This window comes from Diadema antillarum, unplaced genomic scaffold (assembly GCF_040938485.1).
Source record: "Diadema antillarum isolate AM-2024a unplaced genomic scaffold, OU_Dant_1.0 seq00001795_RagTag, whole genome shotgun sequence".
In the NCBI taxonomy this organism is placed as follows: Eukaryota; Metazoa; Echinodermata; class Echinoidea; order Diadematoida; family Diadematidae; genus Diadema; species Diadema antillarum.
The window spans coordinates 557,597-585,232 of NW_027272473.1; the positions used below are offsets into that span (position 1 = coordinate 557,597).

The following is a 27,636-nucleotide window of genomic DNA, read 5'->3' on the forward strand; positions in this document are numbered from 1 at the left end:
TTGCCGTGGTAGAAAATTGGATAACAACACAGGCAGGGATCAATCGATTGTTATCTCTGTAGAAGTGGCGGCGATCCTCAGGTTAGCAGCTGCGGTTCTGTGAATAGAACAGCAACAGTACAGCTTTATCGATCTCATTTCTTCAGGGCTGAACTCGAGGGCCTTACCAGCGGAAGTTGTTATTCCAGCATGTAGAAATGAATGCTGGCGTGAAGACATCGACTTCGTGTATTCGGTGGCATGACAGACACACACAAGTCCAGCGCACATCATTTTATCTATCATAACCATGTAGACCAGTGACAGAAACCGTCCCAATCCAACGGCTAGATGGCCGTGAGGCGATCACTATATTACTTGCCGTGTTCAAGGAGCTTGCGATGGGTAGTTACGTGCCTTCGAGACTTCGTCGGATGTTGGCTATCAAAGAGTACCTATGTATGCTCATTGTACGTGCGAGTCCGGCGGAGGTTTGCTGGTTACGGAGCCGGGAGGTTCCGGCGATCAAGGGGGACCCTCTCGCTACTCGCGTTTGCACTTGCGTGCATACTCTTGTACCTTCTGATGCGGTTCTTTGAACTCACTCACCAAGGTAAGGTTAGAACCGGTAGTTTGTCTGTCAGTTGGAATGTCAATGCACAAATACTGGTACTTTACTTATGTGTAGTTATATCTGAAAGGATAACAAATACAAATCCAAGCAACCTTCAAGCAACATATAAATACAAATTCACTGAATCAATTTTGTGCGCACTATTTCTGCATGCCGAAAAACGCTGCAGGTGTGGTTCTAGTCGTAAATGAGGTAAATGTATTACCGCGCATAAGATGAACCCGAGATATGTGTGTACAGACAGAATACCATATCAGTGTAGACTATTGATAACACATTAATAGTTGTTGTATTTAATACAACTCTGAAGTTTCTTCAAAACACGCGCGACTCATTTCGAGTGCGTTTGTGTGCATTCAAAAACTAATTCTAGTTATTGAAAAAGCGAAGCACCATCGGCAGGTCGAATAAGATTCTCCACCATGTGAATTAACTCTTTGTCTTGATGAAAAATAAGTGATACGAATGATTTTTTTTTTTTTTGGGCAAAATGTATTTGGTATGTATAACGTTTAGATTAAGAGTTTTGTGTAGGTTTATTGGTGTTGTATATTCGTATATTTAAGATAGGGCCTCATTCACGTCGAGCTCTGCTTATGATGACGGTCCTCGATCTGTATTGATTTTTCCTTTGTTGATATACAGTATGCCTTAACATGTTGCTTTGATTCATATATTATTGCAGACTGACGTTGTTATGAAATTGACATTTCTTATATTGATTTGTATGTTAAACACTCCTTTTCTTTGCATACGCTGTATCACTTTGTTTTCATTTGTTATTGTATTTGGAGAAAGAAAATTCAGAAATAAACCAGACCAAACCAAACCAAACCAAACCGCCAGTATGTGAAGTTATGAAGATTCTCAAAATGTGTATTTTACTGGATGGATATTATTTCAGAAAGAAATTGCCACGCACATACGTCCTCAAAATAATAATAATTACCCCTCCCCAAGGATACACAGCTGATGTGAAAAGCTGCGCAGCTGATAGTCTTGCCCCCCCCCCCCCCCCGTCCATGCACAGAATGCTTAAACGTCCTCACCTCCATCAAGGCAGCAGACTCCATGCATGTCATTTTGATTCAGAAGTCTGACTGTCATGAAAACTGAAAGCATACAAGATTGAAAGGACTTTACATTTCATAATATTATCTTATTTCAAACTTCTTTTTGATAGGAAAAAAAAAGTACAGTTGGGCAGTATCAATGTGGTCGTAATTTTTCCCCAGTTTTCTTTGAATACATTTTAATAATGATTATTTCTTTCACAATGTCCCATCACAGGTCCTTTTGCTTGTTCTTGTGGTGAGAAGTCAACATGCCCAGAAGTCGATATTTCTGGTCTTGGTAAGATTTTAATATTATGCAATGAACAGGTATAGATGTAGATATCATATTCAGTGATAGATATATAAACATACATAAATGGAGATAGATGAGTAGACAGACAGACAGACAGACAGAGAATAGATCAGTGATTAGCAACGTTTATGTCGTATGTGTGAAAATATGGCAATCAAAGATGAATGCTTTGATGAATAATGAATACGCACACGGGTTGATATCAGCCTATTAAGATAAACACCACAGATAAGCATGAGACATAACAATTCGATGAATAATGATTACGCACACTGGCCAATATTGACTGAAAATAAGCATCACAGATAAGCAGGCATAAAATAAACTATTGGACAGCTCGATTGACGGGAAAAAGAGATAATGATTTCGATGCAAGTGACGTGTTTGAATGTATTATTGTGATCTTACGGATTATATACGTATATGCATATATAATACATATTGATATTTGTGTGTGTGTGTGTGTGTGTGTGTGTGTGCGTGGATAATCCTATGATATATCTCTTGTAAGAATAGCGTATGCACATTGATTCTCCATGCACCATAACGACACTATGAATACCGCAATGTATTTTAAAACAATCACGAATTGGGTATAAATGCATTACTGATGGTACTGTATGGGTGGGTGTAGGCTTGTGACTACCTTTCTGTTTTTGTTTTTGTTTTTTTCCATGATCTCTTATATGTACCGGATTCAATTTACATACAGTGGGAAGACAAAATGTGAATCTTGATTCCACGTCCATGCTGGAGTCGGAAAACCATATTTTCGGATCAGCTTCCGATGACGTCAGACAGGCAGTCAAACGGGCCAATGAGATCCTCCAGAGGAGACTGGTAGAGTTATCACTATCTGGCGCCAACAAGAAAGTCGCCAGTCTGTTTGACACTGCCATCGAGTCGCAGGCAGTGAAGATAGCCGACAATTGGTATTTACCGGGTGGTCACTGGAAGCCCGCGCGCTGCACCCCCCGATGGAAGGTACGTCATATTCAAATGATTCTTCCCTGGTCATTTGACAATAACAGTCATGACGTCAAGGACGTAAATAAATGGATCCATACCTCATATTTCATTTTTATCAGCTAAATTCATATTAACATCATGTGGAAACATATCTCAAACATAACTACATAACGCATCGAAGGAAGAATTCTGTCTGTCTCACCCACTGCATAATATTATGGCAATTGTATGCAGCACATTGATTCATGATATGTTACAAAGTGGCGTCTTAATCTGAGACCATTGTAGAAATGGGGCCACAACAAATCAATCAATCACACTCTAGCAAGCCCTTTTGTAGTGCGTTCGTAGACTTCCGTTGATATGCAAACTGCAGAATAAGTTATCTATCTCATACATATGTATATGCTTAAGTGTTTCTTCCGGCACGATAATTAGTTATCTTTTATAAATCAACTTTTTTTTTCAGGTTTTACTCCAAAGTTCTCATGGTGATATACGAATAAACTCACCACACCATCACCACTGATCATTCGCCGCATCTTTTAGAGTTATCGGTCTCTGCTGGTGTTCGAACTAAATGGGGACAACTTATACAAACCTGGAGAAAAAAATGACCCCAAGCAAATCACAAGTTCAATCGACACGGTATTGATATCAACGGATGCGATAGTTTTGAGAGCGCACTAATCATTGGCATACCTGAAAAGTCTTTCACCATTATCTTTCTCACAATACAGGTGGCCATCATAATCCCATTCCGCGATCGATTCGCCCACCTCCCGATCATACTGAAGTACTTGGTGCCAATGCTTAACAGACAGCGTCTCGAATTTGGCGTCTTTACGATCAACCAAGTAAGATTTCTTTCGTAGATGCACATTACTTGTATGGAGCAGGTTCACACTGTTTATGTGAGACAGTGGCGGATCCAGGAATTTTGTAAAGGGGGCGCCTTTACAAAATTAAAGGGGGCGCACGCCCCTCTCCCCCCCTTTTTTTTTTTTCTTTTCATTTTCTTTGTTGAAACAAAAAATAAGGATCCACCATTGTATGAGATGACTTTGTATAACCATACACTAATGTCATTATCACTGATTATGAAGAGTCAGTATCAGAAGAGACTGCTTAGTTTTTTTTTCAGTTTCGGTAATGTCTCTTTCCTTAGGGAGGGGTAATGTAATGAAAAAATCAGTGAAGCAAAGTTCAAATAGTTAACAAAGGCAATCAAAATGTGAAAATTGGGCAATGGTCGTCAAAACAACACCCTTGAAATACTGCATGATCGAGAGCTGGTACTGGTAGAAGGAAAGGATGACAACTTATTTCCACCGTTTACTGAATAGTGCACCCCTAATCACATGGTGTTATTGCTCGCAGAAAAGAGAGTAAAATATGAAAAGTATAAGGAACATATAATAAGTATAAAATCTTTTATTCAGCATCTTTATACAGGAGAGTACTCTACAGATCTGCATTTACACTAGTATGTGTACTGCACAAAGATAGAGAGTGCAATGTGAATGGTCGCACATCACGTGACCAGATATTTCTCTTGAAAGAAAACAATGAGAAAACGATACGTATCTAATGTTGTTGGTCCCGCAACATTTGATTTGATTGATTTGATTTTGTTGTTCCACATCTCAACACAAATAACGTGATACAATCGATTGAACATAAGACTAGGCATAGCGTCGTAATTAAAGTAGAAGACAAGCGAAGACAATTTTACAAACATGAAATGTGGGGGACTACTAAAAAGCAGAGCTTGTAATTTATAGGTCCCTTGATAAATATATTGGTCTTGTTTAACAAACAACCCAGTAACGAAAGCTATGAAATGAAGGAAAGGGACGTAAAGGAAAAGCAGATATTGGCAATGCAGACATTTTCATACTTCCGTGACTTTAACAGGCCAACCAAGAGTTATTCAACCGGGCGATGTTGATGAACGTAGGCTTCCTGGAGGCGCTGAACTTCACCGACTACGACTGCTTCATCTTCCACGATGTCGACCACATACCACTCGACGACCGCAACTACTACGGCTGCTCTCGGATGCCAAGGCACTTTTTATCCGGGTCAGATCGATGGAATTACAGGTAAGACCTTCAACTGTATTTTAATATTCTAATTACTTTTCATTTTTTAGTTCATAATATGTGTGACATAGATTATTTGGATGTGTATCCCAGTTTAGGCATCCTTCCGCCAGTGTATCGAAATTACAGGTAGGCCTATGTAAAACTAATCCGACTCTGAACGTGATCCGGAAAGAGTTTACAGCTACATGGAGTTAATTTTGTTTAAAACTCCCTCCCCTCCCATCTCTCCCTGCCTCATGGTTTCTTTGCAGTAGTTAACAGACCCTATTGCCTTCAGTGTGCTTGCATACTTTTCTTTTTAGGAATGCAATGACAGTGTTCCATTGTGACACGGCATAGGCTCCAATTACTTCGCTGATGTCTGGTATTGCACACGAGACCGTGACAAAACCTGGGTCCCGTTTCATAACCTTGTTATCAGTAACAACTGCCACATTCCTATGACATATTGCTCTCAGCCAATCAGATGCAAGGATTTTGGTAGCTTATAAGAACCATCATAACTTGTTATTGATAACAGGTTTTATGAGACGGGGCCTAGTTGTTCTAAGCATTATGCTAAGGTAGGCACTCAACACAGAAATGAGAAGGAGCGAATATTAGCAGATGAGTTAAAACGATTTCCGTATCGTGATAGAACATGGCTTAACAGACTTGGACTCGCGGTAATCAAACAGAATAACTCAGATCAATCTATTTTAATGCGTTCTGTTCCAAATTCATCGGTATTTCAATGTTGAATCTTTCATGCACAGGATCCAGATACTTATCAAAATACAGGAACAAACAGAAACATGCCGCACTTAAATAGACGTTATGTATTGTGCTAAAATTTCCTTCCAATCGATCCAGACTGCCCTACGACAATTTCTTCGGCGCCGTGACGGGGCTGAGCAAGGGGCAAATCCGGCTGATAAACGGATTTCCGAACGTCTACTGGGGGTGGGGCGGAGAGGACGACGAAATATTGAAGAGGGTGAAGGACGTCGGTCTCGAGGTCAGCAGGGTGAAGGGCACCGTCGGACATTATGACGTCATCACCCACCACCATGAGAGCGCGCCGCAGGTGCAAGACAGGTAAGACTATGGTTTATTTTAAAGCAAACAAAATGCATTGTTGTGTTTTCTAACAGATGCACTTTGGTATAATTTCATATTTGCTACTGCAGCGTACTGCGACAACTGCTCCTATGAAATATCTGCACGATAAGCCATACATAGTTCTATCCACAAACATAAACCCTATAGCCCTAATCCTGATCTTTACATCAAAATATATTTAAAACCCTACCACAACCCTAACCCTAAGCCCCTGGAGAAAGTAAGACTGGAGCAATTGTCGCAGGAGCAAATGTCGTGTCACCCTTTGCTATGGAATTGTAGAGAATTTGATGATACTTGTCACAAGCCATAACTGACACTTGTTCTCTGAGCCTAAAATGTATAGTTATTATGGTGTATTCAACAAGTTGAAGAATTCCGCACACGGTTACCCATTGGTCTTGGTTTAATATTTACTTCCTTCTTTTTTTGTGGTCATTTTGGTAAACATTCTAGTCTCATTTTACAGTTTCGACAAGCAAATTCGACAAATGATTGACATGAATACTTGTAAGGAGACATTGTGAATGTGTGCATGATCACGCACACGTAGGCCCTACATGTTAGCCTTTACTTTAAAAAAAAGTCTTATTAGCAGACCTCCATTTACAAATAACATTTTTTTTTAAATTCCATATAATTATTTCAAAGCAGAAAGGTCCAATGTACTGCGTTCAGTAAAAGTTGTCAATCAGGGATGAACTTCTGTGAACACAAGAAAGATAAACCTAATCGCTCAAGTTTAGTTGTCACCTGTTACCATGGAAACGTACTGGTTGATACCCTGCAGGTACGGTCTTATGAAGACTTTCAACATCCGCTACAAAGGAGATGGTCTCAGCGATATCGCTTACCCGACCCCAAGTTACACCCTCAACGCCCTGTACACCAACGTTAGCGTCGACATACGTAAAATCAAGCCGCACTATCCGATGCCGGCCCCGCCAGAGGCCAGACAGGCAGCGCAGAAGGCGCTATTAGATAAGTTTGCTGATCTGAAAAAGCGGCAAGCTCGTAAGTGATCCCTGACAGATTCTGGCAGTTTTTTGTTCGTCTTGACCTCGAACTTCCACTCACTCGGCGGCAACGCCAAAAGCATTTGGAGCCGTATGCTTTTTCAACCGTTCGTGACCTCTACATACATACTATGATACCCTCCAAAGAATGAACAAGCCAGTTCACTGTTCCAATCTGAGCATGTGCAGATAAAGGTCATTGCAGACCATCTCTTGAAATTAATTTGCAACTGAGGTATTCAAAACCTAGATAGGGCTTAATGACAACTGTGTTATAAATGAGCCAGGTGCAGATTGGTATTTACAGATAAATGTACATTCTTTTCAGCAACATTAACAAAAGCCATTCATGCAGCACTGACATGTAAATGACCACTTCCTGCATGACTGTTTTCAAATGGCCTTCTTGAAGACTACTCCATGTTTTGCAAAGTCTGTGGTTGGAGAGGTCATTGCAGACTAGTGCTAACTGTGAACTGGCTTATACCCGACTAAACAAAAAGGAATAGAAAAGGAAAGAGCGTAACAAAAGCAGATTTTGGAGTATGCACGCCATCAGCGGCGGTAATTGATTGGAGCGTCATGCTTCTTCACGTAGCCTCATGAAGCCGAACGAGGCTGTACAGTTGACTAGGTTCATTTTCGCTGAATGGTTCCACACGTGCTTTGAATTCAAACTTGCACTTCAATCCATTAGCTCCTCCGGCATGATGTTGCCGTCGTTCTGAAACTTTTGCAGCATGTTTTTTTTTATTTTTTTTTATACATTTTGTTCAAGTAATTAGGTTGCTTCTTTGACTGGACAAGGTTTTGTTTTGTTTTGTTTTGTTTTGTTTTGTTTTGTTTTTTAAATAAGCATACATCGATGTTGGTATTAATTTCTACTTTGGAATTTGACTTTGTCAGCGACACGTTACTTTGTAAATTGTTTTACCATAACTTCAAAATGTTGCCCAATACCAAGATGAATACTGAAATCACGGCAGTTCATGCTATTCATGATTCCTTGAAAAATGATGCTTTCTTTCAAATTTATTGGAATTAAATTGGACACACACACACACACACACACGCACAAACAAACAAACAAAACCTGCTGGCAAGCGACTTATTCTTCTCAAGCGAAATATAATATCGTGAAATGACAACTCTTATCGATACAAACAAGCAATAAGACGAAAAGGAATAAGAAAATAATAGCACGTACACAAAAAGCATTGCAAGTTGATAAGGAATTTTATTGGATAGAAAGTTTACAAATGTCATTCAAATAATGATCTGTTAGACACGCAATAAAACATTACCTCTTTCGTTCAGACATATTGAGTAGATGAAGCATTTTTGTGTTTTGGCTGTGTGTGGCTATCAAAACTAACGCCCTTTAAGTTCATGCCTGGCGAGTTGCATTCCAGAACGCGCTTTCATGTGTGTGTTCATGTGTGTCTTTCATGTGTGTGTTCATGTGTGTATTTCATATGTGTGTGTGTGTGTGTGTGTGTGTGTGTGTGTGTGTGTGTGTGTGTGTGTGTGTGTGTGTGTGTGTGTGTGTGAGTGTGTGCTACACCTGGCTTAAAGAGAAGATCACTCCAAGCGTTGAGTTTTAGGCATCTCTGGAAATTAAAGGGATATCAATTTTGTTGTTTGTAGTCAAAGGAAGAACGCCAAGAAGGACAAGCAGCACTTTAAGGAAATATATGTGTTAAGTCGATTGTTTGTTATACAAATAATTCGATGAATAAATGTGTATTCATGGATAGTGTAGACACAGTATGTTGTATATACATAATACATACAAAATGATAGGTGATACGTCAATTCAATACAAAAAGTAATCATTTGCAAACACATCCTTTTTTCTCGTTCACAATATTATAATCACACAAAGCATAGCACACACAAAAATGACATTTATGAGCACCATAAATACACGGATAAACAGGAACAGGCTAGAGACACTATGACAGAATTTCATTAGATAATCACATTTTCAGCATTAATTAAACTCACAACTTTACACAGATAAACGAGAACAGACTAGAGACACTATAATAGAATTTCATTAGATGGTCAAATCTTTAACTCGAGTTGTAATCAAATGGCATGAATACGTTTGAAGTAGTATAACGCGAAGCGAAAGAAAAGTAGATATCGCACAACGTCCCCTCCCCCGTTGACCTAATGTCAGTGACGTCACAACTTTACACAGATAAACGAGAACAGACTAGAGACACTATAATAGAATTTCATTAGATGGTCAAATCTTTAACTCGAGTTGTAATCAAATGGCATGAATACGTTTGAAGTAGTATAACGCGAAGCGAAAGAAAAGTAGATATCGCACAACGTCCCCTCCCCCGTTGACCTAATGTCAGTGACGTCACAATTAGTCAAGTTCATAATGATAATACGTGACACATTAAAGGTGACGCCACATAACAGCTATGAAAAGAGATACAATGTAAAAGAAAAAGTGCACTTTACACAGACTGCATCAAGGCATAAGCCGTGGGCATAATGCTTGGCTTTAATGGATAATTTCAATATGCCAGTTTCCACGCAGCTGCATAATGGAATGACAGCCATAATTATTGTAACAATGTAAGTAATTGGCGAGATGTCAAAGGCAAGATACTGGTAAAAATGTGCCGAAGACTTCAAAGATTATTATTTCCACTTAACACAACCGTATACGTGCTTATACAGAGAAGTTCCCTCCCTCTCCATCTCCCTCCTATATCTCTTCTTTATCTTTTCCCCTTTACCTTTACTATTACTCTGTGTGGCAAATTCAGTTGAAGAGTCATATCGCCAAACGAGCTAATTCCATTCTTGGAAAGTTCAGATATTCGGGAGTACAGCTGCTGAAAATAGAACATAGGAAAATACAAGATATTTTTAATCATAACTTCAAGAATATTCCTTGTTATGTAACAAGTGAGGTATCAATGGATAGGTTTTATTTCGCTCTACCTGATGGTTTATGGATATATACTGTAAAATGCTTTAGAATGGTGCTTTTGCGATGAAACTCTTTAAACATATCCCGTCTTAACTTTAGTCCATCACCAAGATAGTGTAAGGCTCCATAGCTTGTTTGGTTTTTTAGAGCATTTTTTAACTAGCCCGTATGGGTCAGGGAAAGTCCAAATGTAATTTCAAGTTTATGTAATATATGAACACAAATAACACTTTAATATATTATTCTACTTTGCTTGATACTCAGAATATCTCCTGGACAATAGACATGTACCAGACCGCCACACTTTTCACTTTACTAATACCGGCAGCAAAAGCCTAAAATCAAACATCTAATAACAAAAATAAAACAAACCATATGCATAGGGCGCCCTTCTTCTCACCAGAAAAATGTGCAAACAAAACAAAACAGGAGCTACTGTGGATCATTGGATGGACCTCACACTACCAATCACGAGGTTGCTGGTTCGAGTCCCCTATATACTGTAGCTGCAGTAGCTGTGCCCCTATAGGCAAGGCTCTTTACCCTCACTACCTAGTTTTTCGGAGGGGCCGTCAGTTGCGTATTTTTTTTCATATTAGGCATTCATTACCTTCTTAGCAGTCACATAAATCAGTCTAAAATCAATGCAAGCACGATCAAAAACTAAATCAAACCAAAATTGGGCATGCACCTTCGACTACAACGGATGAACGGAATCGCGGCTGCCGCGAAACAAACAGACTATGCAAAAAGCACACCGGCACTACTTAACTTCGCGATATCTTCATTCACATTCTAACATAATTTGACACAAACTTTGATGCACTGCGATGTCATCACAAACACACTAGGTTGTGAGTGCGTAACGGTCGCTGTAATAACGTGTTTTTCTTTGCTTCTCATTTTTTATTGACCGGGGTGATTTCATTAGGGTGCCATTCATGGTGGTAATACAACGATATTGAACTCCTAAAATGTCTCCTTGCCGGTAGGTATATAATGGCAGGCACACTGTGGTTGCAAGCACTGGTGGCGATGCTCAGTACGTATCAGTGAAAATACATCGATAAGATGTTATATTCAATCATTTAATGCCATTACTGAGATATCGGATTTCAATTGCCTGTTTTTCGGCATCTGATTTCTTTCACAAAAACAAAGCAATGACCCAGAGTTAGTTGTAATCATACGGTAATCCCTCCAAATGCACACATTGATCACTGATAGTATGCATACAAAAAGTGAAAGTAGCTTTGTAATCATAATGTACACACACGGATTATGAAATGGCCATTATCTGAGCATAATCATAAGAACCCTAAGATTTGAAATTGACATAGTCCATCAATTCTTAAATTCAATATATTAATATCTAATTCAATTCTAAACCCAAGATTATCATTTCATGTACAATATATAAACTGTTCACATTATGTCCTAGCACCATTCAAACATTGCATTTATTCACAACCATAGACGTTCATACAATGTATCAGCTTTCGGGAGCAAAGCACATCATTGCACTGGAAGTATTTCCATGTAAAGATGACCCGTTATACGATGACCCAAAGACACGCACTGAGAGCGATGTTATCCAGGCCGACATCTCCATCTCAACCTGTAAAACGTTTCCCACATACCGGAAGGTACTGCTACTATTTTATTTTGAAAGGCATTCATCGCAGTAGCTAGGCACTTGAGTCGGTCGTCAGCCTGTAGCTGCGCGAAAAAAAAATCTATTCTTTCTTTTGATTTCAACCATTATTCCCTGAAGATATATCCCCGAAACTCCTCTGCCGGTTCCTTCACGACCCTGCTTCATACAGCGCTTAACAAAAGTATTGCAGGTTGAAGTGATATCAGAATGAAAATGTCATGGATTGCAATACATGTATCAAGAGTTTTTATATGCCATATTCGTATGCAAGTACTGAGATATTAATACAACCGATTCCTCTGTCGCATCTCTGCGGTCTAGTATGTTCCTGATCCCTACGGATAATAATATGTATGTAATATAGACTAAAGCTCTGTTTTTGTTTGTTTGTTTGTTTGTGGGTTGTTTTTTTTTTTGGTCCTCGGGGCTCTACATAGCTGTTATCTTTTTTTAATTAAATCCTCTTTAAGCAAGTCTACGTGACATTTTCTTTTCTGATACAAAAGAAATCCATACTACACATAAAACTACCAACTACTGCACTACGAATCTACGTTCGCACCACATGACAACTACTCGGTAAGTAAGATTTTGAAAGCTGCATTCTGTGAGTACCAATATACAGGTTCTCTATTATTCCACAAGTTATGAGCTTTTATTTGATTTGGATATTACTGAAGTAAGCTCCGAATATAGCACAAATTATTCCGTAAGTAATATCCTGTGATGTGCATGATAAGCAGTACTTGTATGATTGCATAAATATGGATGAAGTTCAAGATAAAAGTGCAGCAATAAAGGCACAACCAAAATGTACACATGTATGGAATTCCACTTTCTTGTGCAACATTTTCGAGCACACCTTGTCTCATTTTGAGCGTATTGTCTTCAGCATACGTTCAGATGACATCAATCTTTTATGACTCAACCCGTTTTAGTGCAATTCGATCTTCGATACTTGTTACAAGAAATGTGTCAAAAGCATAACACGCTATCTCGGGAGTGTCCACTACAGCCGTTTACTCTACAGGACGCCCTCAACGTCTGTTCTCTGGTTTCAGCTGAACGACGTGCGCGGTGCTGGGCTGATATTTTTTTTTTATTAATCTTTTATACATTCCACCCTAATGATTTTGTCATAAAGATGCACTTTATGTCCGTTACTCTTGTCATGCTGGATTCTGATTTCTTTTTCAGAGGCTTTTTTTTTGACAGAATAACGTCAAACGTTATGTGAAATAGTAACAAATCCAGCTTTATAGGAAAGCTGCAAAAATCATTATGAAGAAAATGCATGCCTCCTCTTGGTGAATTCAGCTTGATTAAGGTAGTAGCCTGCCACGTTTACTGGATACAAAGGGTTTTAAGAACTACTTCCGGAGATCTACTACGTTCATTCCTTGCGTGTGTTTGCATGACTGTCTTGGTCCCGTCAAATGCTTGCAGATTGACAGGGAATCCTCCTCTGACGGACGCCAATCACTCGCCGGATGACGGCAATCAGGATGACCAGGCAAGCTGCTGCTGACGTCAGGACCCCACAGGCCGTGAAAGACATCTTGTAACTTCCGGAGACGTCACGTATAGCCCCTGAAGACAATATAATGAGGGTCGACAAATTCACAATTATACACAAATCATGCACGGGACGGGACAGTTTGAAACATAATTTACACTCAACCCAACCCCATCCCTAAGCTTTTTCTTCGAAAGTGACAAGGAAAATTAACGATTTGTATTTCTTTTGCGAGTCTTTTGCAAACATAATCAAATTCTGACAATTTTTCATCCGCTTTACTTAAATTGACATAGCAATTGCATTAGAAATGTCAAAAGAGGAATTAGATATCGACATTAGAGTGAATTGTCTGAAGATAGCCTGTCATATATGGGCATTCTTGTCCAAGCAAAGAACTCATAAACGTCAAAAGGAATAGATGAATAAGTGAAATAAGTTGTTGTTGTTGTTGTTTTATAGAAAGAAAGAAGAGAGAGAAAAAATGGGGCCCTATACAAATAATTTGCCCCAAACAGCACTTAACATAAAACAGACATTATAAATCTTAGAGAAATATAAACAAGATTGTTAAATATATATATGTATGTATGTATGTACCAAGTCTCCACGAGGGAGCTCATATCGTCTCCACAAAGGAGCTCATTAAGTCTCCACGGGGGAGCTCATATTGTCTCCACAAAGGAGCTAATAGGTCTCCACAAGGGAGCTCATATGATATTTATAAATACCTCAAATTTGAAGTGAAATAAGCAAAGATCGATTATCATGTCTTTTCTGAAATTTTAGCATTACGTGCACGTGAGACAACTGTATTTTGCAAAATAAGTAAATTAGCCTATGATTTGTATGTTCAATGGCGTTGCTCTCTCTCTCTCTCTCTCTCTCTCTCTCTCTCAATATACCCGATTACTATGAGTTATTAAGTATGTTAGAGGTGTCTGACGGAGATGCCTACCCATGCAGTAACCCCCAAGAGCACCAGCCACGCCCTCGACGAAGATAAGCCAGCCAGTCGCCTGGACACCGGCACGCCCATCTAGAGAGCGCTGCACCACCAAGTTGAGGGATGTGATTGCACCCGTGCCCAACCCGAAGACAGCCGCCGACACGATGCCCGTGATGTAGCGTTGGAAGAGCGCCAGACTGAACTCGGCAACGGCCATGACGACGAACATGACCAGGTAGAGCGTCAGCGGCGTCATCCAGCCCCGCGAGATGAATATGCCGTGGCCGAAGAGCGTGGCGCAGGAAGCGACGCCCGTTGACGACAGCAGCACCGCCCCCTGGATGGACGACATACCCCGCTCGACGCCGGCGGCGACAAGATATTTCATCACCGCGGTGTTGGAGGCAGACCATAACATCACGACCACGCAGAGAAGACCATGGGTGACGTTCTCGGTCAGGTGCATGGCATACTTTTCCCTGATGCTCAGCCGACGCGGCATCCCACCACTAACAACAAGCGTACTCTGAAGGGGTTTGACAACGATCGTGCCGTTGGTGTATACGCTTTGAAGCGGCATTTTGCCGCCGTGTCGAGAATCGTGAGGAAACGCATACTCTTTGGTGCACTTACAGCCGTTGCTGCTCAGATCTCTCTTGGAAGATGAACACTCGGATTTTGTAGACAAACAATGCTCTTTGCAAGGATGCCAATCATTTTTTGCTTTCTCGTCTGGACATGGATTCCACTGGGGAGACGACATACGGGCGGAAAAACTCGCGGGAAGTTGCGGCTTTGCATCTTCAAGATTCGCCGCCTTCGTCGTCTTTCGCGGCTTGCTCCCTCCTTTCATGAGAGCCCCCGTCACGACGGCGTTGAGCGAGATTGCTGATATAATGAACAGGGCTCCCCGCCATCCAAAGTGATTTATAAGGACGCGTATGATTGGTGGAAAGATGAATACGGCCACAGACACTCCAGATAGCGTTATCCCATTGGCTAGCGCGTAGTATGTGGAGAAGTGACGTCGAACGGTGACGAGCGCCGCCACGTATATGAGGGAAGATCCTATACCTGGAACCAAGAATTAGCGACAATATAATTAGCGGATCAGTTGCGATGGTCATAGGAGTCAGTTCTGTACTGCTTCTCACAAAACAAACAAATTTCGCCATTTCGGATAGCTGCGACAAACACAAGAACGCTCTCTACGTGACGGGACAGTGACAAAAAATAATGGTAGCAAAATAGGAGAGGGAATATATTGAGTATATCCAGGTGGCGTAGAAGTGGCTATTGGACAGAGCCATTATTTATCTCATTCATTTGTTCAGTTCAGTTCAGTTCAGTTTTTATTTTTTATTTGCATTATCTTTTATTTGCATTTGCATTATCTACCACGAGAACGCTGGTTGATCAAGACAAAATTAATGATTTAACAATTTCTCTGCATTGTGTGCTCACTATTAAAAACTCTTGCAGACTAGCTAGACGCGTTTTGTGTGTGTGTGTTTGTTTGTTTGTTTTTGTTCATTCGTTTTATACATGTATTATGATTAGTGGACCACGTGTCCTCCCCTCTTCAACAGGAGAAAGGTTATGCATAATTGTCACGAAGTGGCAGATATCACGAGAGGTGATAATCATTTACGATCGTCTTATCTCGCCTAATTTTATTTCTATTCAAACGCCAAAGCAAGTAATACTCGGCAACTTTTTGACGGATGGTTTTCATGCCATTGATTTGTGCATTAGAATGCATTTGATCCCAGCTTATTGTTTATCTCAGCACATTATGCGTAATTTCATATCCACCTCATCACACACTGCACAGAAACAGGCTATATATAGCAATAAGTGTGTTCACATGGGCTTGTCAGTTAATATCAAGTCACGATTTAATTTCCAATATCATATACATCATTTCAGGTACCATAATGACAGAAAGTCAATAATTATACTATAAACTAAGACCCTTATCATCGAAATATGCGCGTTATACCCTGAAGATAGGTAACTAGACTCACTATGGATAAAATTCACTGAGTCACTTTTATATAGTTATGATTCCAGTAATTATTACGGTCTGGTATATACTCCACATTTCTTCATTTGAAAATGGTGACATTTCATTCAGCTCATTGCAGAAAAAAAAAATACGGCACACATAGCGATGTATCACATTCGTGTTCTCGTCAACAGTAATTGCCCCTATATATCCTACAAACAAACACGTTATTTACATTGACATGTAGAGTGTGATAAAATATGGCAAATTACAGCATGGGTATTGAATTCTCTAAATGACAAGAAATACATTACAGATTGAATAGAGAAGACGGTTATTCGTTGTACCTGCTATAACGGAAATGCCGGCCCCAACCATGACGACGTTGGTTGCTAGGAACGCTACCATTATCCCCACGGAGTTAATGATCCCCCCAGCCATCATCACACAGCGGGGTCCCAGCTTCTTCGTGGCCAGGGATGCAAATGGACCTGCGGGTTAAGCATGGAAATTAACTATCAATGAGTCAGTAATTTTTGCGATCCGCTTTTCAAATACCTCTCCCGTTTATTTCTCTCATTCATTCCTCTCATTCATTCGTTCATTCATTCGTTCATTCATTCATTCATTCATTCATTCATTCATCCATTCATTCAATCAATCATTCATTCATTCATTCATTCATTCATTCATTTAGTACCAAGTGTCTGGTTGACACCGTCCTGTTTGTTAGTTGTTTGTTCGTTTGTTTTTGTTATCGTTTTCTCTTTTTATTTGGGGGCGCGTGTAGGGAGGGGGTATTGCTCATGTTGGTTCGGTGAAGGGTTAATTCTCCCCCCCCCCCCCCCCCACCCCCAACACTCCAACAGGTCTGAGCCCTAAAAAAATAGTTGATCTTTTCCTCTTTTTTTCTAATTTGTGTAGCCCACGGTGCGGGGCAGGGCTGCAGCCTACAATGAAACTCACTCTCCATCCCTGTTACGTGGCTTCATACCATTTACCAAGGAGCTTCAATGAAGCTCCTTGCATTTACTGACACCTGCTGGGCAAACAACAAAGAGTAGGTATACAGGTGGGGCGCACGTTTTCAGGTGCGTGTGTGAGACGTTCCATCCAGGGCTCGCACTCTGACTGTACCGGGCCAGTGCACTGGGAATGTTTGAATCATGGAGTTACTTAAAGTGCAAAGTGGTTGATAACGTGTCTGTGCTCTTGTTAGCACAGAAAACATTCGTTTTACTTCCTATCCCGACAGGTTATATGTATCTCGAGGACGGGACACTAATCAGTACTCGTTACCTGTCTAATGGGACAGCATGGTAGTACACGTGACAGTCTCGTTAGGTTGGGTGAACCCGAGCCTCTTTTTATCAATGTTTATCGGAAGTCTGAGACCAAGGACACCTCCTTGCTGAGACGATAATGACTGCAACACAACTCCCATCAAATCAAGTACAGTAGGGCCTCGATTATTCGGATTCTCTGTTATCCGGACGTCGACTGGCTGACATTATTTTAATGTTTTCATGTATTTTCAGTGCCAAGTCTTTCTATAAACAAACGCACGTTCAACCATTAACGTGCGATTACAGGACGGGGCATAGTCCAATCAGCGCAGCTCACTGTAAAGTCAGTTCGTGAGACGATGTCAGTGACTGGTGCCAAGCTTGTCACTGGCACTGAGTGCATGACAGTGATTACCTTACAATGCAGTATTCGACGAGTCGCAATATCGATCTCATACAATGTCGGTCAATATGAATCAAACGAACAATACATGAAGGGATATTTTACTTATATTTCACTTAATTTCCATATCACCTATGACGTATGAAATATGACAACGCCATGCAGATAATCATAATATTACTGATTTGGTGATGACATGTATACCCCTAGCATGATATGCTATAAAGTGCTGCATTTGAGCATACAGTACCTCTCTTAACCGACCAAATCGATTATCCGGACGTCCGCCGGTCCGACGTGGCCGGGCAATTCGAGGTCCAACTGTAGTTGACTTTTTGTGTAATACGATAAAGGAAGGTGAGCCTTTCTTCGAGCCTCGAGGATTTTGGTATAGGGGTCATTTGAGGGGCAGCCAATAGTTCAAGGCGATGTTATCAGACCGTCTCAGGTTCAGACAACTGAAAAAAAAGTCTTTATCTGGTCTCGTCGTCAAAAGTTTTGGTGCAAATTGCACATGCAGTTCTGATGGACAGCGGAGAAGTCACGGCAAATGTCTTTCTTCTATCTTTTTTTATTATTTTCCCCTTTTCTTCGTCTCCTTCCGATTCTATTCTTACGTCAAATCTTGATTTGTTTTTCCTTTCTCGTCGATCTCCCTTCATTGTTGAATATGTTCAGTTTGACAGCGGCGCATTGACGTATACTGGTAGTTTGGGCAGTGTCGGGATTCCACAGTGCTCTATGAAAGCAACATCGACGGGGACGACGACGACGACGACGACAATAGCAGCAACACCAACAATAGCAATAATGATAATAATGATGATGATGATAATAACAATAACAATAATGATAAGGATAATAATAATAATAATAATAATAATAATAATAGCAATAATAATAATAATTATAATAATCATAATGATAATAATAATATTTGTAATAATGACAGTCCTTCTTTTCCGTTCTTACGAAGAGGGTCGAGAGCGGCTGCCAGTCTTTCTATCATTTTTGTATTTTCCGTTCAAACAAGGACCAGGCAATCATCAGAATCAGAGAAAAAGAAAAAGAAAACTAAACAAAACAGACCAAATCAGAGACGAAGCGATTGCATACAATCGGCCGCGGGGAAAAGCATTTTACTCCAGCCTATTCGCGCAGGCTGACAACAACAGCTGACAGTACACGTGACCGCGGTAACGATTAGTCTTCTTTCACAGACCCTCGCAGGAGAGAACTTGTAGCTGCGAGGACTAGCAGAAAATCTACACGCAAGAAGAACACATGATTTCCCTGCGACAGGAGCACACACAATATTCAAATACGAGACGGTGTGCATCGGCGCCTTTGAAGGAGAATACATCAAAATACTTATGCGGGTTTAGTTGATGCAGAAAATAATATTACAAGTAATGGAAGTTTGTTGAAAATAAGACAGTCCGTCTAAAAGTTATTACAAACTTCGGTCAATTCCGTGTGTTGCCATCATCAGTGGATAACAAGACTACAATTTGTTATGTCACAGTAGGGCAAAGAAGTAAAGAAAAAAAGCGAAGTCAACAAATTTGCATTTTTTTTTAGCATTATGGAAGAGCGCTTGACTACAAACTCTGTCAGTCAGATGGCTGTGGGAAGTACAACATTTGTAATGTTACCATCAATACATGTCAGTCCAAGTATCGAGTCCAAGTAATGAGTATTTTTCTATCAAAATACGAAATTTATGAGGAACTCCCCACTTTCAAAATGACTTGAAGAGTAACGATATTATTGGAGAACGTGCCCTTGAAATGGGACAATGCTAATAAGGATTCGGGAAGAATTAGTTTTACATGATTCCACAATGTAGTGATTTCGGACACACTGACTGTAGGCCTATTCAAAGTTCAAGCGGGCTTGATATCTCATGCAGACACGAGATTCATAGTAAAGTTCCATACCTTAAAATATTCTTTTCCAGTCAGGACGAATTATCGCTTTTCCATTGTTGTCCAATAGTGAGCCATTCACTGAAGCCAGTTCAAAATGTATATCACCATCAGGTTCTCTCTCAGTCATGTTTTCTTTTTCGTTTTGCATTGTTTGTTTTTTTTCTACTAGCGCATCTTTAGGTAAGCGGGATTAAATAAATAAATATATACAGCATATCGACAAAGGGGAACGGGATAACGAAATTATGTCCTCTGGCGTGTTTCTCATATAAACATCTTTCTTTGTCCATAAGTCATCATGGAGCCCCGTATGAAACTAATTTCAAGGGCAAACACGGAATATCTATTAACACCACAATAGGTATCGCACTGACCAAAACTGGAAAAACAAACACAAAGACAAATCTAAAACTAAAAGCTCTGAACAATGGATAGGTCCTTGCGATTTTCATCCAGTATTATGTACACGTAAGGACATTTTGCTACGAGACAAGCATAATTGTATTCATTTTTGTTTTATACCATTGTTCGTGCTGTCGTAGTTGGTGCTGTTATTGGCAGATTCTTCAAGACTGATAATGAGATTGATAATGAGGGCGAGGTTTTTGTGGGAAGAGAGCGGCTGGCAGCGTAATTGAGGTCATTGTAGTCAACTGTAGGAGTCAGCAGTGAGCTGGAGAGCTCGTTCTTTGTACAGTGATGTCATGGATGTGTGTGAAGTTCAGGAAACACTCTTTGAACAGCTGCGCTTGCTGCGCATAGCAAAACCATGCTTTAGTACCTGTACTGGAAATAGGAGAGATGAAGGTGACTATGTTGTGTTCAAATGCTGGCATCCATGGACTCTCTGTTGCACAGGAAAGAAGTCAGACTTATTCAGTTACAACAATTCACGCGTGTATGCAACCGACTTGCATATCACTACAGCTGAATGCGACAAAACAAAGTGCGTCGCATGATCGCACTATGATAGGTCGAAGGATCTGGGCCCCATTTCATAAAAAGGTGATATGATAGCAACTCTTGCTGGAATGGCAATTGTCATATAGTAACGACAAGAATCCAGCTTCCTGATTGGCTGTTGCCATTGGAAGTTGCCATTCCAGCAAGAAATGCCATCCTAACATCTTTTATGAAATGGGGCCCTGTTCTCCACAAAGCATTCTGAGTTGTGTTCTTCCCACCACCCCCAACACACCAAAGCAACACTGCAAAAAATGCGGTGTTAAAAGTGTAACACCAACCGGGTGTCAAACTGTGGGTGTTAAATTTGGTGTTAAATTGACACAATTTGACACCCTTCGGTGTTAATTTAACACCAACATTCTCTCATTCATTGGGTGTTAGATTCTCGGTGTTAAAATGACACCCAAGTGGTGTTATAGTTTTGTCATGAAAAGGGGGTTTTCACTAATAACACCGTATCGGTGTTAGTTGTCCACCAGAGAAAGTCACGTGTTCGCAGTCCGATGATCTCATTGGTTACACATGCCAATGCCTGAAATTTGTTGCTGTGGCGCGGAGTCGTCAACGTCTGTCATCGCGATAGTCAGGTTTTCGATGTCGCCTGGGGCTAAAAATGACATTAAATCTATGATGGTGACTTTGCTAAGTCTGTCAACGGGGATAAGTATCTTTTAAGGTAATTATTTCCTGTACCAGTTATTTTCTTTCATAAACGATGTGCATGATTTTCACGGATTTCATCGCATATTATAGACAACTTTGTCTTTCCACGCACGTAATACTATAGTATACTATGTAGCGCAGCATACTAAGTACATGTAGCCTATAGTGTTTGCCATACATAATAGGCCATAACACCAACGCGCTGTGCACAGCGGTGCATTGAGTCCGAATTTCGCTGAGGGTTCCTTTGTCCAATAATTGCATTTTAAAAATATCATCAAATTTTAAATATAAAAGGTTCCGTGGCATTTTGTATTGTTATTGATGTAGTTTTCTTACCTCTGAGGCTCTGGTGCGGATCTTTGTTAGCGCGCAAATCATTACCCGCTACTGACGTGCACGAAGACGAAGTTCGAACAATGTTTGTGTGTACATGTTCGTAGGTATACTGGTAGGCTGGTAGGCCCCTAGGCCTACTATATTTTTTGTAGGGCCTACTGTAACTGTTCTAGGTCCAAACTGTTAGGTATGAATTAGTACTAGGTACTAGTAGCAAATATCGCTCTAAAAAGAGCGTAAATACCCGATTAAAGGGGCTGGGTGGGGGGTTCTCCCGACCCGATTTTTGTTTATTCAATCACAACAGGTTACGTGATGTTTTCAGTAGCTACAGTGTACACGTAGGAACGTAGGGGCCTATATAGGATGCTAGTGTTTGCGTGTGGATCTTACGTTAGAATCTACTAACTAGTTTCTAATATGAGTACTACTATTTATGAGTTTGCTAACCGCTTACAAATTTACATTATATAAGAATATGCTCTTATAAAGTTGATGACGTCACATGCATGTAAAACCGGTATTTCCACCGAGTCCATGTTAAGACTCTAGACTCTAGATCTAATTGTAAGGTGCGAGTTCAAGGGTAGCGAGAAACAGAATCACAGCCCATCTCTGGCAGTTGTTCTCTGTCTGAGAACTGATCCTAAATTTCACAAATGAGTCAAAATGGAATACATGTATCATCGCTTTTTTCATGATTCAGGTGAGGGAATATACGTCTACTTTGATGGTAGTATTTGTTGAAATAATCTCTTGAAAAAAAAAAAATCCCTTCTGGAATATGCCTCTTCCCCATACTTATGTTATTGCCACACTTAATGATATTGGCAATAGTGCACTTGAGAATCTTGCAAATGACAGAATTGCAAAAAGACCTTTTATTATCTATCTAAAAAACCTTGAAAATGAGAGTAGATCAATTGCAAAATGGCATTTGATTTTTCCATTTCTCCTCAAATAATATTTGCATAAATGTACACTGCATAAAGATGATGAATACCTGGAAGCAGGATATTATTGCCCCCCCCCCCCCCCCCCCCCCCCCCTGGTGGCTAATTAAAACGAACTTGAAATTATGAGCATATCTCAAGTAGGTATATATAATAGAATCACCGACTGAATTAATCTGAAGCCACCTGAACAAAACCCTTTGTTTTCTGCAGTTCTGATCAAATCTTTCATGCACACAAGATAAATCTGTTTCATGCACTTGTATACAGTAAATACACTAGTGCAGTTATGTGGATGTTCAGTACTTTGAGTCCTAAGCCAGTGCATCACACCTTGCGCACCAGTTTGACAGTTTGTGGACTTGTAGCCACTTGATAATTATGTATGTTCATGGTCCTTACACTTGCAGGTTGAACAGTACTTCTCACTCCTTCTCCCAGGCAACGATGCCAAGCTTTTTTTGAGCAGTGGCCAGTTTTTGGTGGAAGGTCTTGTCAAGCTAGCAAGAGGAAAGCCTTCAGAAACCACAGTCAAGCTGTTGAGATTGCTGGGAGAACACATGCGGAAAACTGATGTGGATTCATGAGACTTGGAGTAATCATCAAATAGTGTACCACCAGACCTGGTAGCAGTCAGGGTATGCACAATACTATAGGTTTTGAAAGCCCCTTTTTTATGTTCTAGATGTCTATCCATCCAATATCGTTTCTTGTGTATCATGCCGCAAGTTGAAAACAATCATCTGTGAATGAAACTTGGTAAGGCTATGTAAATCCAGGGGGCGTTCCACAAAACTTGTCATTGGTGACAACTGTTATAAGTAGCTGAAATCTTTGCATCTGACAATACATTTTATCAAACGTTTCCCTGGAGTCGATAAGGGTCATGAGGTCAATAATCAAGGGTCAGGAGCCCTTCATTATGAAAAAAAATGCAGGAAATATCTTGTGACTTTGATTTTTCAAAGGCAGATGAATGGATTTCACCAAACTCAATTGTAATATAAAAGTTCACAGTCACAAATCAATATGTAATGTAATTTTGTTATTTTGGAGATGCTGATGAAATAAAGAAGAGTTTTTTTTTTCTTGTTTTTTTTTTTAAAGAAGTCACACATCAACCCATGGGTTCATCCTACTTGAAGGATCATATGTTTTACTTAATGCTCCCTGATTATGCAGTGCAATTCACTGATAATTTCTGTTGATACCTGGATACTTTGTTAATGAGTCGTAGAATATATTGTATATAACATGCATTTCTTACAACACAGCATAGAATGTAAGTAACCTGCAAATCCTTCTTGTACTCTATCTGCTTCCACCTGTGAACCAGGGCGCAAGGATTGTGCAAGATTGCTGTGCTTTGGCTATAGACTACCTTATCCGATTTCAAAAGGTAAGTCTACATGACTATAAGGTTTGTTCAAATATGATGCGACAAACCCCCTGACATTTTTAGTGTTCAGATATGGTGCGCCGAACCACGCCACTTTCATTATGTTTATGAATGCACATGACTCAAAAAAAAATAAGATAAAGATAAACTCATGACATTGTATCTTCACTTACTTTTGAGCTTGATTGCACCATAACTTCTTGCCACTGTGTGGCAAAATATATTCCTCTTGCCTCAGTGTTTTTGTTTTGTTTTGTTGCATTTTGATCTGTTTATTTGTTTTTTACCATCTCATATCGCATTGATTTGTGCACTAAAATGTTGCCGGAGTTTGACTCATCATATCTGAACAAGCCTTTATGAGTCATTTTGGACAGGCAATTAGAACTCACAGTACTTTGGTATTCTGAAAATGAAATTGATTTTTACGAGTTTAATTGATTTTGCATTTTCTACTTTCTATGATCTGTTTTTGTATTAGAAAAGAAATTAGAGGTCAAGGGAAATTTTCTGGGTTTTTTTTTGTGTTGTTGGACTATGTAATTTATTAAGATCACTTGCTTTTCCATGTTTCACAGGTTAACTTTTTTTTTTGGATGTTGTGAATATTTTTGCGCACTTGCCTTTGTCAGGGTTATGTCCTGATGTCGACGAGAACTTTACTCATGAATGCTTCAAAGTCGATCCTTGAACTTTAAAGATTGTCTTCCCCATATGTAGGCTGAAATTTTGAAGTTGCTTTTTGATCAGTCACGAATAAGAGAAAAGTGATAAATTTCAAAGCTTCTTTAAGAAAAAAATAGGTATAAGTGAGTTTTAATTGTGAAATTATAGTGATCTTTAAGTAAAATGGAATAAGATCCATTTATTATCCTCTGCCAAGAAGTGGTGCCTGAATTGTTATAGTTTTGAGTAGTCCATCCCTCCGTGTGTGTGATAGCTTGAAATCTGTTAAAATAATCATAAATGTGAATAAAATGTGTTAAGCCTATGTATGACTGAGTCTATCAAATTGCATTATGGAATCGAAATAAAGGTCACAGTCAAATTTGTCTAGTTTTTCTTTGTAATAGATTCATACAATGTCTGTTTGTTTTTCATTGTTTCCTTACATTTTCAGCCTGATGCTAGTTTTGATCACCACTTGAAGAGGGAAAGCAGAAGAAGATGCAGCTCTTGATGCAGCTTGCTTGCTTGAAGATCAGAAGATGCAGCTTGCTTGACAGAGGACGTCAGAAGGATAACATACATGTGTACCAATATTACTTCATTGTTGACCACTTGGTACTACCCTGCCCTGGTGATATCATTCAGAGTGCCTTCGACACATTGTTCAAAGCACATTAAATATGTGTTTTGTCTACGGTATGCAAAACCTCTCATCAACCTTTGGACATTTGGAATTACCCCGAGTTCGTGAACCGAGATCTAAACTTTCAAATAGATAATGAAGTGATGCATTCTTTAGGAGTTCCCACTGAAACTGCTTTTTTTCACTGTTTGCCATACGAACATGGACTGAGTGATGGACAAACAATAAATTTCGCCCAGGGGGCCTGTGTACGGACATAATTTGATTCGTTCAATGGTTTTAGAAGATACTTGAAGAATCATCATTGTGACAATGAAACTGTGAAGATACTCCAAGTCCAGTTCTATGGAGGAACCGAGATAGAGACTGATGATACAAGTTGTATACAGTTGATGAAGCAGTACTCTCCATTAGTCGATGACAGTTTTTGATGAGGAGGTGATTACCTTTAGTCAAGAGGACATTGAACAACGACCTTGTAATTTTTACATGTCCTAGTTTACATGTGTCAGTATGGAGTAATGCATTACCATGGTAACATCAAATTTTCATAAAGATTACAAATACAGAATGTGGATCAAGCTACTCAATTTTAAATCAATTCTGTTGAAATTCGATTGTCCAGAAATCTGTTGCCATGGCAATTGCAGTTTTTAAACAAATCATACAAAATTGTGTGGATCACGCTGCTCTCTTAGTTTCTTTTTTTTAGCATTTAAATTTGAATTTGATACATATGGTCACTATGATATGTTATCGTGCAAGACACTTTTTGTGGGGGTCATAAATCCGTTTCCATGGCAACAGCATCTTCATACAAATCATCCACAAATACGATGTGGATTCAGCTAACTTCCTCAGATTTTGAGCATTTGACTTTAAATTTGGCACATGTGACCACTGTATTATGTACCTGTGCAAATTTTATTTTTCGTCATTGTCAAATAGTATGTTGTCAAGTTAATGGTATTTTGTAATGAGAATCGTATAAACTACAAGTGGATTGAGCTTACTCTCTCAATTTTTAGCAATAACCTTGAGATATGACACCTATATATTGTGACAAGATAAATTCTAGATGTGCAAAACACTTTTCTCGTCAATGTTAAACCATGCGTTGCCATGCTAACTTATTATTTATTTTAATACAAAGCAATCGAAGATATTGTGATTGACTCATAACTCCCTCATGTTTTAGGCATTTGACTTGAAATTTGGCACGTGACCACTGTAGTGCGCTAATGTGCAAATGTCATCTTTTGTATCGGTCAAAGAAAGTGTTATCATGGCAGTGACATTTTCAAATTAAAAACTTACACAACAGTTGATTATGCAATCTCCCTCAGTTTCTGAGCATCTGGCCTGAAATATTGAACAGAGTGCTAATGTAATGGCAACCATCTTTTAAAATGAAAATCAAACAAAAAATACTGTGAATTGGGTGAGCTCCCTCAGTTTTCTAGCATTTGACTTGAGGTTTCGCTCATGTAACCAGTGTAATCTTAAAATGAGTCGCACACTGATCTCACTGTTGAGTAATCTTGCTTTGGTAACAACTTTTGTTACATTGTACTTTTTTTTTCAACAAAAGGCATACAAGAATATCATGAATTGAGCTAACTCTCTAAGTTTTAGGTGGGGGTATCAATTACATCCAGTTCGAGTTGAAAATATTGGCCCAAGAAGGCCTTATGTGTGTCATTTGAATATTCAAATGATCCGAATTTCACATGCTTGTATCATCACTTGCAATAGCATTGATCAAAAGAAAGAGTATAATCTTTTTTTTTATGTTAACATTTTACAACCAGACTGGATGATCTATGTTGAATATTTGAATTACACAGCTGAGTAGGCAATTCAATTTGAACATTTGAATGATAGAGCCAAGAAGATATAATACTAGTATCAATTTCATTTGAAAATTCAACTTGATAGTGCCAAGAAGGCCAAAGGTATTCAGAGTGAGTATTTAAATTTGATATTTTAGCCTACAATAGCCATAATGTATCTCATTTGCATAGATAATCAAAGAACCAACTGACAGGGTCAAAGGTATTCCATTTTGATACTTATATTGTAGAGATGAGGCTTTCATTACATGTAATAGAATTATTGTG

At 39.4% G+C, this 27,636-nt stretch overlaps 2 protein-coding genes across 2 annotated transcripts in view; one reads left to right on the top strand and one right to left on the bottom strand.

The window, feature by feature from the left end:
* Positions 1-330: 330 nt before the first annotated feature.
* On the top strand, positions 331-7,181 carry LOC139712373 (beta-1,4-galactosyltransferase 5-like). Its single transcript, XM_071624200.1, has 7 exons — positions 331-592; positions 1,904-1,966; positions 2,694-2,965; positions 3,691-3,807; positions 4,868-5,055; positions 5,911-6,135; positions 6,950-7,181. Exons 1-7 carry the CDS (start codon positions 331-333, stop codon positions 7,179-7,181), a joined length of 1,359 nt encoding a protein of 452 aa, XP_071480301.1.
* A 5,963-nt stretch (positions 7,182-13,144) lies between these two features.
* The window catches only part of LOC139712378 (monocarboxylate transporter 7-like), a 28,148-nt gene continuing 13,656 nt past the window's right edge, over positions 13,145-27,636 (bottom strand). The window contains exons 2-4 of the mRNA XM_071624204.1: positions 16,612-16,755; positions 14,266-15,330; positions 13,145-13,381 (exon numbers count right to left, since the gene is read on the bottom strand). Coding sequence (XP_071480305.1) covers positions 13,224-13,381; positions 14,266-15,330; positions 16,612-16,755 — 1,367 coding nt within the window. The 3' untranslated portion in view covers positions 13,145-13,223. The remainder of the gene's footprint in view (positions 13,382-14,265; positions 15,331-16,611; positions 16,756-27,636) is intronic.

Coding starts and splice junctions, on each gene's coding strand:
- LOC139712373 (XM_071624200.1), top strand. CDS start 331: ATGGCCGTGAGGCGATCACTATATTACTTGCCGTGTTCAAGGAGCTTG. Junction 593..1,903: donor CTTTGAACTCACTCACCAAG/GTAAGGTTAGAA, acceptor GTCCCATCACAG/GTCCTTTTGCTTGTTCTTGT. Junction 1,967..2,693: donor AGTCGATATTTCTGGTCTTG/GTAAGATTTTAA, acceptor ATTTACATACAG/TGGGAAGACAAAATGTGAAT.